The sequence below is a fragment of the Silene latifolia genome, chromosome 11 (assembly GCF_048544455.1).
Source record: "Silene latifolia isolate original U9 population chromosome 11, ASM4854445v1, whole genome shotgun sequence".
NCBI classification, from domain to species: domain Eukaryota; kingdom Viridiplantae; phylum Streptophyta; class Magnoliopsida; order Caryophyllales; family Caryophyllaceae; genus Silene; species Silene latifolia.
The window spans coordinates 53,830,440-53,845,629 of NC_133536.1; the positions used below are offsets into that span (position 1 = coordinate 53,830,440).

The window sequence follows — 15,190 nt, forward strand, 5'->3', positions numbered from 1 at the left end:
TCTTGAATGTTTATAATTAGATCATCTGTTTAGAGCCGTTGTGTACTGTGGTTTTTCACTGTCCCTTTTTACTAGTTAAGTTGATACTCCGTATTATCTACCTTTTGCTGTGGATGTTGGATTCTATTAGTGGTTTTTTCATTATCGGCTCCTTTACAGTTCTACTTTACACATCAAATGCATTTTTGTTCAACTATCCCTTTGCTATTTTTGCTCGATTTTGACTTTTGAGGTTAGCACAAGCCCTCTATGGTGATGGTATCTAGTCATGCTAAACTAAAACTTATTCTGGTATTCCCTCTTCAAAAGACTTGATCCTTTGGAGATCAAGTCAATAGAGGAGAACTGCTTCGCACTTTGCCCTGTTAGTTTACACCGGGTTTGTGATTTACTCGCTGACTATTACTCAGGCAGAGTCAGACTGGTCTAATTTCATTTAGGAGTATTTGTTATTCCTTTTTCAAATTCCTATATTTCAACTATTCCTTGTCGTCAAATAATTTATGAAAATCTCGCCATGTATTTTTACTCAAGTGTAGGTCAACTATTCCTTTTGAAATTTATTGCCAAAGGATTGGACCCAGATTTATATACTGACATGTTATTTCGGTTCCATTCCCATTGCATCAATCCATGGCTGCGGAATACTACCAAGATCGAACACAAACTGATCAGGCCAGAAGCTATTGCTCTGATCATTTCTGAGGAAATGAGATTGAGAATCATCACTATCAAAGATGGTGACAGATCTTGGTTTGATAACTTGATCCAAAGAAATCGATTGAATCATGAAGATGAAGAGGCATACTCGTCAAGGAAAACGGGATAGAAAGGTAATTAAGGAGATAAGGTTTGGTCTTATTGGGCCTCTCCTTGTCTCGGTTAGATACTCGACCCACTAATTTCTAAACTGTAACCGATTTCGAGTGCTTTATTAAATTTCTTATATTTCATCTAAAAAAATTATGTGATCACACATGCATTTGTGTGAAGATTTCAGACGGAATAGTCCGTTTGTTTGAAATGAGATATTAGTGAAGTAAATTACCAATTACTCAGTACCACTTACCAATTACGTTTCATTTACTACACATAACAAGAGGAATTTTTTTTAAAATGAGGTTTAAATCCAAAATATTTACAAAAATAACGCTCCTTTCAAACTATTTACAAAAAAAATGGGTCCACGTCATTAATGGAGGAATTGTTTTTTTTTTTTTTTTTTTTTTTTTTTTACTGAAATTGAAACTTCTCGCTGTGTAAGACGGCGAGTAGTTCTCACTCCATTTGCTCCTTGCCATGCTACTTTCATCGCCTTCGTTTTTCGTGCTCCGACCACCAAACAACAAAATAATGACACCATTCTCTTCTTCACACTCCCCTTATCAAGTATACATCTTTTTTGGAGTGATTAGCTTAATAGTTTGTAAAGAAAACAGGGCACAATATTACCGTTTACAAAACTGTTTCTGCTATTTCGGTTTTGCGGCAAACGAAATTATACGATTTACTCAAGTTGAGATGACTTCTTTAGGTCTTTGAATGATGAGACTTTCCGTGCTCATTTGTTCCTGGTTTGCATGATCACTCTTGGCTTATGGAGTTATGGCTATATCAACTTCGTGGCCAGATTTTGGTACTCATTTAACCGAAACCGTAGATGCAATTATGTGAACGGCGATATTGCGGCCTTGTTTTCTTTGCAAACGACGAGGCTAGTCACTCAAACAAAGACTTTTATTTGATAAAGGAAGTGAGAGGAAGAGAAGGGCGGTGGTGGTTTGTTGTTTGGTGGTCGGAGCACAAAGAATGAAGGCGACGAAAGTAGCATGTCAAGGAGCAAATGGAGTGAGAACTATTCGCTGTCTCACATAGTGAGAAGTTTCAATTTCAGTAAAAAAAAATAAAAAATTCCTCCATTGATGATGTGAACCCATCCTCTATTTACTAAATGAATAGGTGAAATTCCAACTTTTCCCGCCTAAAAATATTTCTTAGAATAATTGTTCCGGGTGTAATTCCAGAGCAGTTATAAGTTACCACCCGTGGCTTGTAGAATGATGTCTTGAGTTGGATCCCTCGTCTCTATCGTTCCTCTCGGCCTCTCCTGCAACAATGAACGAACTGAGGGCTTGGCTTTGTGCCAAGCGTACTCACTCCGACGCTCAAGTCAGCAAACTTAGAGGGATAAGTTGTTATTACTTGGCTAGGGATGTATTGTAGAGAGATAAGGAAGATATTACCAGATAAATAGTGATTCTTAGGTCAATTTATGGATCCTTTCCTCAATGAAGGTTGAGGAGTATTTATAGGCTTCCACCTTTTGTCACGTAGTGGCCAAGTGGCCAAGTGGCTAGCAGGTGGAAAGACCGTTCTACCCTCGACCGATGGACCTATGGCAGGCCGGCCGAGGGTCTTGGATATGAGTACGCGGATATGTGTCCCTACCTGGTGGTTGCCGGCCGAGACCCCAGTGACAGCCGATGGGTTGCATCGGCTAGACTGTCTAAGTCGTTGACTTTGTTTGTGGATATCCTTGACCTTGCTCAATATGTTGACTTGGTCGTCGGTGCGAATATGCCCCATCAATTTGCCCCAGCGTAGTCTATGCCGTGGTATGGGTATGGGCTCCGATGTATCCGAGCGTATATTCTGCGAAAGTAATTTCGAAACTTTTTTCAGACGGCTTCTTCTATCTCGGCCTGGTTCTTATTAGGCCGTACCATATATATCCCCCCTCCGCATGGATGTGTAAAGGGCATCCGATGTGGAAGAGAAAGTGACGCTGGCCGAGACCAGGGTTGAGAGTGCCGGTTGTTTTTGATTGCCCCCAGGCCGGTGCTCCCTAGCATGGTTGATCACGTGGCCGGCGGAGAACAGATACCTAGGAATTTGTTGAGGAAGATGAAAAGGCAGAGATATGAAGGGGCGTGTTGAAGACGCTTGATCACTGTTGCATTGATTGACGTTTGACTGTTGCGACGATTGACTTTCCATGGTTGCATGTCTGACACGTATCTGTTAGCTGATTGGCTGGCGCTTCATGGGCTGTTCTCTGATTGGTCCTTCTTCATGGGCTTTTCCCTATAAATAGGGCAGTTATTCCGTGAAATTGGCCACCAATTTCATTCTCCAAAATTTTCTTCTCTCTAAACTTTCAAGGGCTTCTTTGTCTTCTAATTTTCAGAGTTGTTACTCCGGCGAGTGTTTTTCTTCAAGGTAAACAAACAAACTTCCTCACTTCTTATTTTGTTAAATAATCATTGCTATCATGTCTTCTGCTGACGCTGGGACTAGCACTTCTGCACCGGGGGGTTCCCCGTCGCGTCTTGATGAGGAAGAGAGGCCAGACGCCATCCTGATAAGGTCTGGGGGCCCTAGGTCTCCTTCTCCTGAAGTTGATCCTCAAATTTTGGAGGAATGGGAGGATGACGATGATGATGCAGACGATTTTGGTGATGCTGCTGAAAGGGCTCGTCCTAATAAGGGGAGGCAGTACGTTATGGATCACGGCGACGCCTGTAAGGTCCGCCTTGACCGTGCTTGGACCCATAAGTTCGCTAGTTGTTCCGGCGAGAAATTTTTCGAGGGCCATTTTTCCTTTGGCAGGGGATATAAGATTGTTATCCCTGAGGAGGGTCAGGCCGTCTGTTGCCCTCCACCGGGCTACACCGGCGTATACATGCGGCACTTAGAGTACGGGCTCCGGTTTCCGCTGAATGAGTACGTTATGGCCATCATTAGGGCCATGAACGTTGCTGTTGCCCAACTGCACCCGTTGGCTATGAGGACCATAGTCGGCTTTGTCTGGCTTTGTCTCTTCAAGGGAGAGGCCCCAACGGTGAATTTATTCCGCCGGCTTCATCATCTCCGGCCATCAATCTCGGCGCGCGTCGGATGGTACAAAGTGTGCAAACGGAGCGGGGTTATGTCTCTGTTGACAAACTTACTTCTTGCAAGGACTGGAAAGATCGGTGGGTGTACGTTAAGGTGCCGGATGACTATCCGCCGCCCGCTCCTTTCAAAGCACCAAGTTAATTTGCGGTGTGAGACTAAGGCGGAGCACGACAGATGGGTCACCCGGAAAAAACTCAAGATGGATGCCAGCAAGGTCCCTCTTAAAGAGGATTAGAAGCTGGCGATGAGGCTCTTTGAGGCGGACAAGAGTGGGGTGCCGAAAAGATGGATTCCCCCCAACGCAGATCATCCTCCAGGATGAGCCGCTCTGCCATGTCGGCCTCATACCGGCCCTAGCACAGGGTGAGTGGGGTCGGTGTGAGGCCCATCACCGCTCTCAATGTTCCTGTTTCTCGAACTTTGATTTATTTCTTCTACTTAACTCTTGCTTTGTTTCCTTCGCAGACCACTTTGGACCGGACCTGTCTGTGGATATCCTCCGGAGAATGGGGCTGCACAAAGATAAAACTGTTGCTAACTTACATCCCAAGGCTCTAACCCATGACCGCGGGGACGTCGCCGAATGATCTCATGGATCGGCGGTGAAGAGCTTGAATGTGGTGGAGGCCTGTGCGAAGGTTGTTAGTAACATGCCGCGCCACACGCGAAAAACAAAGTCTTCGGCGGCGATGGCGTCGACATCAGTTCCACCTCCCATTCCCCCTGTTCAGAAGGCAACGGTGGAGATCGTTGATATCACCAATGGGGAGGACTCTGATGAGGAGGGGTCTCCCCTTGTCCGTAAGAGAAAGGGGACAGCCTCTACCATTGTCGTTGCTTAGCCGCCGGGCGAGGAAACGCGTCCTCCGGCCAAGAAGGCCAAGCATGGTATCGATCTATTCTCGTGGCTCGATTTAGCCGGTTCATTAGGCGCTGCTGATGACGGGCTCTCTGGCGTGTCTATGCATGTTGATACTAATGCTTTCGTTAAATTTTGCAGATCAGCCGCTGTCGGCCGTCGCTCTTAATGAGCAGCAAGTGGAGGAGAAACCCGCGCAGTGGTGATCATAACGTCACCATTGACTCTTCATCCCTAAGGCTTCCCCCTCCCGATTCGCAGGCGGTGATCGAAACGTCACCACCGACCCTTCATCCCTGAAGGCTTCCCCCTCCCGCCTTGTAGCGGAAAGCGCGAGGTTGATCGAGGAGTGGCGAGATGGAACGAGCCGACCGGTGCTCGTATTATAGAGAGCGAGAGAAGGCCGTGGCTCGGTCCGCTCTTGAGCTTAATGCCACTAAGAAGGTGGCCGCGAAGGCGAGGCTGGATCTCCTCAATGAGCAGAGGCTTAGGGGAGATGCCGAGAAAGCGCTCTTGGCCGAGAGAAAACTCGGGAGGACGCCGAAAAGGAGGTCCTTCTTTGAGAGAGCCAAGGCCGAGGCCGCTGCGGCCGAAGTTGCAAAGTCTTTGGAGAAGTGTGACCTTGTTCGAGGCACGCCGACCTTTATTTCCAGCAGAGGAATGAATTTAGGGGCAAATTTCAGATCCAGGGGAAGGTGATTCGGAGCAAGGAGGCCATTATTAGACAAAAGGAGGAGGACATTGAGATGCTCCAAACCGTCATGCTCCCTAACATGTGCACCGATTCCGGATCCGGCCGAAGAAGCGCCAGGGAAGTGATTGAGGAGCTCTTCCCTCTTCTTTGGTTCCTTTCCGTGGGGCAAGTTTGACGATTTGTTTGACGATAAGCTCGAAGCTAAGGAGAAAGCCGTGGAGGAGAAGGCCAAGGAGGCGGTGAGGGTGAAGATAGAGAAAGAGGCGGCCGCGGAGAGTGCGCCCTTCTTGCCGAGAAGGCTAAGGCGGCCAAGGAGGAAGCCGAGAGGGCAAGGGCACCGAGGCCGCCGAGGCTAAGGCCGAGGCCGCTGAAGCCGAGGTCGCTAAGAACGCCGCCGGGTTGCCCATCGAAGAAGATCTCGCTACCGCGCGATGGCAAGCAAGAAAGGCATAGGGAGAGGCGATCGTCACCAGGCTCACCCGGCGTCTCGGATAGCTTCACTGCTCGGGGCCAATTATTAAGCCTTCCCTCCTTGCCATTTTTGGCGCTTCAAATGATACCTGTAATCTTTTGTTTTTCTTTTCCTTGTATTTTGTACAACTTTGGTAGGTTGTGTTTTGGCTTATCCTTATGGGGACGGCCGTCGTCTGTATTCTCCTCACTTGTACCTTATCATTTTTAATAAGAGTTCGTTTCTTTTGTCTTCGGCTTGGCCGAGGTCTTTACCTCACTTTGAGTTTCCTTGCGCTAATAGTTGAGCGTATCAACTGTACTTAGCGTCTTCACTTTGCCTCTGGCTTGGCCGAGGTCTTTTTTCGTCTTCGTCTGAGTTGCCTTTTTGTTTCCACCTCGGCCTGGCCGAGGCAGTCTAGAGTGCGCATCCCAACTGTGTTTAAACGCTTTTAAGGCGTTTTGATCGTTTCTGCGAGTATCAACTGCACCGGCCGTAACTGCCGCGGCGTCTTCTTCCTGAGGGTGATTGCCGCTCTTGTCGGTGTGACAGTGTGAGCCAGCGTCTGCTTATTGGTAATGACGGCCGCTCTTGTCGGTGTGACAGTGTGAGCTGGCGTCTTATTTCTTGATGACGGCCGTGGCGTCTACCACTTGGAGTGACTGCGACGGCGTCTACCTCTTGGGGTGACTGCCGTGGCGTCTACTACTTGGGGTGACTGCGACGGCGCTTTTGCGCTTCTTTATGGAGACTACCGCTCTTGTCGGTGTGACAAAGTGTGAGTGGCGTCTATTTCTTGATGACGGCCGTGGCGTCTACCACTTGGAGGAGCTGCGACGGCGTCAAACCTCTTGGGGTGACTGCCGTGGCGTCTACTACTTGGGGTGACTGCGACGGCGCCTGCTTCTTTATGGAGACTACCGCTCTTGTCGGTGTGACAGTGTGAGCCGGCATCTGCTTATTGCTGGTGATTTATAGGGGAAAATGGACACTTTGATGGAAGACTTGGACGATTTTTCATTAGGTATAAACATGCGTTGGGGTGCCCACAGCTATCTTGGACACCTCCGCCGCTATATAAAGTTCTCCCGAGATTACCAGCGTCCTAATGGCTCATCAAAGGCACATCTTCCCAGTCAGCCGCTAGTTGCATCCATGAGGTCGCCCTCCTGTTGTAAGGACGGACTTTTTCCTTTCTCTGACTTCTTTGCCACTTTGAGGGATTGCATGTTGCATCCTCTAGCAGCTATCTGGACGTTGAACACCTCGTCCTTCTCGTCCTTGGAGACGAGCTTATGCGCTTCCCCCCGGTCCGAGACATACATCAGTGTTAGGGCCCGGATGGAAATCACAGCGTCGGCCTCGCTCAGAGTGACTCGGCCTATGAGAACGTTGTAGGCGGACGAGCCGTCAATGACCACGAACTCGGCTAGGACATTCTTAGCCGCATTCCCTTCGCCGAACATCATAGGCGTCCCGATCGACCCGGTGGTACCGGCCGGCCCAGAGAGAAGTCTGTATAGTGGATTGGTGCGGGGGCTTAAGTCCCCGACTTTCGGCCGAGGCCGAGGAAGCACTCCCGAACATGATGTTCGTGTAGGCGCTGTGTCAATCGGCACCTCTTGACCAGGTGGTTGGATATGTCCAAATTGACTACAAGTGGGTCGCTGTGAGGAGCGATGACTCCTTCGTAGTCGTTCCTTCCAATAGTCATATCGGGGATGTTGGAGGCGGGGATCGCTGTGTTGGGCACAAAGTTGATGGCCTGATATAGCTCGTTCAGGTGCCGTTTGTGCCCATGAGCGGACCCTCCGTTCTCGTTGCCCCCGATGACAACATAGATCACTCTTATTCGTTCGAAGACGGATTTCTTATCTGAACTGCCGGCGTCAGTCTTTTGGCTTTTGGCAACGTACTTGCCGAGGCTCCCCTTCCGGATCAGCTCTTCAATGGCATTCTTCAGATGCCGGCAGTTGTCAGTAAGGTGACCGGTGTGGCCGTGGTACTCACAGTACTGGCTCGTGTCACCGTCTCCCTTCGGCTTGGGGGGCCTTTCCCACTTCTGGCCCTCGCTTTTGCTCAGGGCGAAGACCTCGGCGGCCGATACGACAAGGGGGGTTTTATCATTATACCGCCTCTGGTGGTACGTCCCCGAACTCCACCCGGCGCCCGTCGAGTCCTGTTTCCTGGCAGATTTATCAGACCGTGACCTATTATTGTCACGGCGTCTTTCACCAGACCGTGACCGATTATTGTCACGGCGTCCTTCATCCGGGTTGTCCTCCCGGCGGCTCTTCTTTTCTGAGGGTTTGGCCTCGCTAGGGCCTACCCAGGTTTTGTGATAGTCCTCCACTTTAATGGCTTGATCAACCAATTGTCTGGCGGCGTCCAAGGTCAGGCCGCCGCATTTGATGAGCTCGTTTTTTAGGTCTCCCCTTGGGAGGCCTTTCATCAGCGCGAAGGCTGTCAGTTCGCTGTTCAGCTCACGAATTTGCTGAACCTTGGCGTCGAACCTCTTCACATAACTTCGGAGAGACTCGCCTCCCTCCTCGTCGATAGTCGGGAGGTCCGATGTCTCCACGGCCCTCCTCTTGTTGAGAATCGGGCTAGGAACGCGTCCTTTAGGTCGGCGTAAAAGATACCGACCCGTCGGGTAGCCCCTTGTACCAACTCTGTGCCATCCCATGCAGTGTCGTTGGAAAGATTCGGCACCAAACCTCATCAGGTTGCTCCCATACTGACATTTGAGACTCGTAAGCCTCGACGTGGTCGGTCGGGTCACCTTCTCCTTTGTATGCTATAGGTGGTAACCCGACTTAGTCGGCACCGGGGTATCTAGGACGTAGGCGCCGAGGGGCCGTCGACCACATGTTGAACGACACGCGTCGATCGGCTCCTCGCATTCCTAGTCCGGCTTCTCTCCTCGTAGCGAGAAGGACTTCTCCTCCGACTCTGGTGAGTCGGGCTTCTTCTCCAACTCTGACGAGTTGGGCTTCTTTCGCTCCTCCGGGGTGTGCCTCGTTCGTGCCGCGGCGACGCTGTCTTCTCACGAGTGCGAGAACGACTTAGGTCTACCACGACCACTTTGGGCTCCTCCGGTGTCTTGACAGGGTCAGCTTCTCCTAATGCTTCGTTCAAGTTTCTTGGGGTCACGTTTTGGGCCCTGGTCCCCTGGACGGTTTCCACCGCTCTTGTCGGCGTGACAGTGTGAGCGGCGTACTCCCAATTAGGTCCGGGAGCATCTTGGTTTTTCTTTGCGTCAACCACATGTCCCATGATGGTGACCTGGTCGGTAGGCGTAAGCGTGAGTGTCCGGTATTATTGGCATCCCGTACTCGGTTGAATCGCTTGACCGGCGGAGGGTTGCACAACTCAGCATTTGTGGATGTATCATCTTGGTAGAATTCGGTTTCGTCGATCCACGAATGTCTCTTGTTGTTTCGACATCTTCTTGGCTTTTGGGGTGGGTTTTTTGTGTGTGTATTTTTGTTTGGGAATGAATGTGACTAGCTTCTAGTGTCTTCCCCACAGACGGCGCCAATTGTTCCGGGTGTAATTCCAGAGCAGTTATAAGTTACCACCCGTGGCTTGTAGAATGATGTCTTGAGTTGGATCCCTCGTCTCTATCGTTCCTCTCGGCCTCTCCTGCAACAATGAACGAAGGCGAGGGCTTGGCTTTGTGCAAGCGTACTCACTCCGACGCTCAAGTCAGCAAACTTAGAGGGATAAGTTGTTATTACTTGGCTAGGGATGTATTGTAGAGAGATAAGGAAGATATTACCAGATGAATAGTGATTCTTAGGTCAATTTATGGATCCTTTCCTCAATGAAGGTTGAGGAGTATTTATAGGCTTCCACCTTTTGTCACGTAGTGGCCAAGTGGCCAAGTGGCTAGCAGGTGGAAAGACCGTTCTACCCTCGGCCGATGGACCTATGGCAGGCCGGCCGAGGGTCTTGGATATGAGTACGCGGATATGTGTTCGGGGTGGTTGCGGCCGAGACCCCGGGTGACAGGCCGATGGGTTGCATCGGCTAGACTGTCTAAGTCGTTGACTTTGCTGTGGATATCCTTGACCTTGCTCAATATGTTGACTTGGTCAGCGGTGCAGAATATGCCCCATCAATAATGTTTGGTATTTTTAGTATATACTATATGTGTGGATATGATAAGTTATAAATGGATATAATTTTCTGTATTTAAATATTTATAACATTTAATATTTCACATTCTACACAAATTTATCTCCGATCTTTTTAGGATAAGGAAATTCTTTTTTTAAAGAACTTATTGATAAAAATTTATTGACTTTTTATGATAAGAAGTTGCGGCTAAAAAACATGGTATTAGTAAATATTTGTTAAAATTCATTAAATTTTTATGATAAAAATTTGCAGCTAAAAAATATGTTATATTAGTAAATATTTGTAAATTAATATCATTAATTTCTCGATAAAAAAACAAAAAAAAAAAAATTCAAAAAAAAAATAACTCATTTTATTACTTCTTACGATTTAAACTTTTATTTATTTTTATAATCAAAATACATTAAGGAGAAACATGAAAAATAAGTGAATTGTCAATTTAAATTCTATAAATAATACACTAAAAAGTAAAACTCTATAAATACCGTGCATATATTGCACGAGGTCTATATTAGTAACTCTATAAATACCGTGCATTTATTGCGCGAGATCTAAACTAATATTTTATAAATAATTTAAGATGAACACCATTTTTGTAAATATTTTAGATTTAACCCCACTTGAAAAAAATTCTAACAAGAGGCCAATGCACAAATGAATTACCCACGGCCAAGGACACAATAAACGTACGTAAATTTTGGGTTCTCATAATTTTTAGGAGGCATTAGTTTCCTACCGTCCTAAGCATTTTGCTTTTGTCTTATCTATCCACTTAAATAGTACTTGATCTGTCTTCATTTTGTGACGGATATGCCCGTCTTCAATGAGAATTTGTGAGTTTCCTAGACCAACTTGGGGAGCCCGCGTAGAAAGAAATATTTGGGCAAGTAAATGAAGTCACACAAAACTCAGAGTTATAAACGCGGGGCAAAATTGTCACTTCATAAATTATTTTACTTGAAAATGGTGTTGGGTGTAAAATATAACTTGAGCAAATAATATGGGTGTAAGTTTTTTTTAAAAAAATGACGTGGAAGTAAGTGAAATTAAAAAGGTGGATTAAGCGAGAGTGTAAATGTGTAATTAATAATTTACTTTTTTTATTATCTTTCAGAATAGATGATTAAATAATATGGAAAATTTATACGCGGTGAAATTTTGGGAAAAAATACTAGTAAGTCAAATTAAATCTTATAAGCTAAGTTTTTGGAAAAAATTACACTCTCTAGGATTTTTTTTAATGATGTCATTAGAAAATTAAATTTAAAACATCATACTCCGTCCGTTTCGGTCGTTTGTTTACCTATTCTATTTTGGATTATTTCAGTCAATTGTTTACCTCTCTGTTTTAGAAATGTCTTTGATGAACATTTTGATCCTCCACACTCAATTTGATACACTTATCATCTAATAATTGACTCCTCTTCCCCTGGTCTATGTGCCAAAATTAAAAGTAAACAAATGACCGGGAGAAAGAGTAATAATTAATAAATAAATATTATTGTGTGCGTGTTATACTTTCCAAAATAAATTAAATTCATATTATGCGGGTGCTATTTTATCATGCAAGAATAGATATAAATATCAATAGGTAAAATACTTGTGTAAGGCGTTTTTACACATATTCATTGTAGTCCCCAATTTTTAAAAACTAGCATAATAGAAGTTCTTGCGTCCTCCCGAAGGACGTCCTCCCTACCCAAAAGAGAATTTTACAATATTTAATTCCCATTTTATTCCCATTTTGGTCATCCTTTTTTGGATGTAGGGAGAACGTCTTTCGGAGCAAGTATTTTCCCTAGCGTAGTTTACAATTTCAATCAAAAAAATTGTTAATCGAATGAACGGCTATAATTCCATTGTGCCTTATATCGTTGAAGTAGGGTCAATATCTTTATGCACAAAATCTCATTGAAGACGGCACGTATCCGTCACTTTGGAGTGACGGATACCATTTCCTCTCACAAATGACCCAAATAGAGGAGAGAGGGAAGCACATGGGGGTGCCCCCACCTTGTCCCCTTATCCGTTTTATGAGTGGCATTACCCGTCACTTGCTCCGACCCGTCTTCAACAAGACTAACTGCTCTTTATGATACCCACGAATTTAGACAAGAAGCTCAATAATATTTATAAGTACGATGAGAAGAAAAAGAAAGATATTTAAGAAGTTTGATAATTTTGTACGTACGTAGTATGGCTAAAGACAAACAAAGGCATTAATGTTTATAAAGGACATACACTAGTTCTAACGGAGTACTATATATATATGCAATAATACAATGCATAATATGCATACATTGTTGTATGCGGGTGGTTAGAGGATGTAATAGGGAGATAATTTTTGGTGAAATTTACCAATCAGTTACAAAGTTTCCAGGAAACGTAAACTTAATTATTGACTCGGCTATGAGGTTATAGTAATGAAAAATAGGACCATAGGGGTATACGGATTTGTTTTCAAGAAAAAATAAGTATTTAGTTACTATATAGGATCTAGGAGACGACGATTTCATATGCCGACTTTTGATTCTTAACCCTTTTCAATTTATTTTATTTTTATTTTCTTTTGCAATTTTATTGAAATTTGTTGAACATAGTAATCTTAATCCAAAATGATATTTTTATTGAAGATTAAACCTTTGAAATGATCGTAACTCCATAAAGAAATTAATTCAACATTCAGCATTAGAGTTGTTGTAACAGAGGCGTTCCGTTACCCAAAGTTAGTTAAATATGGTAATACGAACAAAATAATAGCGAATAACAAATAAAGTTGATACAAAGATATACATGCTTCACTAGTAAAATAACTGGTTACGCTACGTCCACTCTGAATTAAGGAGAACAAAATTCACTATTATGGAGATAACAGTACAAAACTAGACCGGTATACACGCGCTACTAAGAGCCAAAAGCAAACACAATTCTACCAACAAAAAGTAGTAATCTCAAAGGGATAAAAGAAACTACCCAAACAAGATGAAAGACAAATGATCTTGAGGCCAACAAGATCCGAACAAACTCCTTCGATCGATCTCCAAAGATAGAAGAACAACAACCAATTTGAGCTCGAACAAACTGAAACTTCCTCCCCGTAGGAAATCTCACAAATCCACTCTCATACAATTGACCTTACAAATATCTTCATCTCTTTTAGAAAATGGAGAAGATCCCAATCCTTTTTGATAGGTAGCCAACTAGCCATACCTCTATGACTCTGCAATTTCTTTATAAATACTAAAATTATTAATTATTAATAATTTAATTTCGTTTATCTTTTATATTCGTTACAAAGAGTATTTACTCATGTAGTAATTTTAGTATTTCATTATTTTATTTTCCTAGAAAGATACTCCGTAAGTTAATATTGGAATGCAAAGGTTGAACTCTTAAGTCTTAAATAAAGATTGTGACTTATAAGTTACGTAGTAGTTGGATAATTGGCTAAGCAAGTGTTACATATAAATGTGACTTCTAGGAGCGATTTGACCCATAAGACTCTTAACATCAGAGAAGTGTGTGACTAACATCCTTCGTTTTTTGCTGCGTCTTTTTCTTGCCTTAACTAAATCCGTCTTCGACATAAATTTAAGGCACAAATTTCTAACAAGAGCAGAGTCTCCAAATTCCATTGGCCTATCCTGTTTAATTTTCGATGTTTTTAAAGACGGCCAATGCAAGAAAGGTAACTAGTCACGAAGTAAATTCAGAAGGTCTTTCTTCATATGGTCATTTTCATCTGAAGGTTTCATATAGAACTTTGACCCATTTACAGCTAAATGTGACCCGTTTAAATGGTCAAATTTTAATGGTAAAAATATGACCCAGTTGAAATGATCACAACTTTAGATAAAAATGATCACATAAATCCGTCTGAAGCCTTTTGACGAAATAATCCGTTTGAAATGAGATATTAGTGAAGTAAATTATCAATTACGGAGTAGCGATTACCAATTACTTTGTACGAATTACCAATTAAGTTTCATTTACTACACGTAACAAGAGTCTAATGCATAAATGAATTACCCACGGACACAATAAAAGTACGTAATTTTTAGGTTGTCATAGTTTTTACGAGGCATTAGTTTCATGAACCACTTGAGTACATAGGATGTCTATATATAGTGGGCATTTGAAGCTAGCTCCTTCACAACAACAACAACAACACTCTCTTAGCTTAACAATCTCTTAAAACACACAAAAATGTCACCAAAGAAAGTCTCTGATCAGTCTTTTCTCTTTGTTCTCCTACTCTCTCTCACTTTATCATCGTCCTTTTCCTTTTCCTCTGCCGAATACGACTCAGTTTATGACCTCCTCAAAGCTTATAGCCTCCCTAAAGGGATCATCCCTAAGGGGGTAGCTAAAAATGACTTCAGTTTCGACCCGACCTCTGGCAAACTTGAAATTAATTTCTCCTTTTTGGAACCCAATCACGCTTGCACGGTTACTAGAACACAATATATTCTCTCATATATCCCTGTTTACAACAGAGTTGAGTTGCAACCCACCATTTCCGCCACTGTAAAACACCAAGGCCTTGTCGACATCAAGGGTATCACCGCCACCGTCAAAATAGCTGGCGTACCTGTAATTTATAACGTCCAAATTGTCAAACTCGAAGTTTCAAATGATGGTAAAACACTTCGCTTCGTATCTTCGATTCCATATGTGCAAAGTCCGGAATTTCCTATCACCGAGGAGTTCGATGTTCCTCAAACCTGTGAGGCAGATCTCACCGTCTCACCCATAAATATGATGCCTTTGTTGGGTGGGATTATGGTGAATCAGAACCAAGGTGATAATGCTGATAATCCTTTGTTCTTGTACAAAGGAGCGTTTCTTCGTCGTGCTTGATTCTACGGATCGGAGTACTTTGCATGCATGGTAACATGCAGTAACGTGCACGTGCATGGTAACATGCTTTCTATTACTATTTCCAAGTGATTACTAATAGAGTAACCACATTATGTATGGAGTAATTTCTATTTAATAAAGTACTTGCGTGGTGCAGTATGTGTATGGGACATGGCCTGGGTAGATTATTAGTCCACGGAACTAGGTCTATCCTACTTATGAGTTATGAGCAGTCTGTGTAATATGGAACTTATTATTCCCAAATAAATAAAGTCGTTTTGTGCCA

General features: G+C 44.0%; 1 protein-coding gene across 1 annotated transcript; it reads left to right on the top strand.

The window, feature by feature from the left end:
- The first annotated feature begins 14,175 nt into the window (after nt 1-14,175).
- On the top strand, nt 14,176-15,190 carry LOC141611645 (uncharacterized). The gene has a single exon (XM_074430231.1). The coding sequence runs from the start codon at nt 14,251-14,253 to the stop codon at nt 14,902-14,904; it is 654 nt and encodes a 217-aa protein (XP_074286332.1). The 5' UTR covers nt 14,176-14,250; the 3' UTR covers nt 14,905-15,190.

Coding starts and splice junctions, on each gene's coding strand:
- LOC141611645 (XM_074430231.1), top strand. CDS start 14,251: ATGTCACCAAAGAAAGTCTCTGATCAGTCTTTTCTCTTTGTTCTCCTA.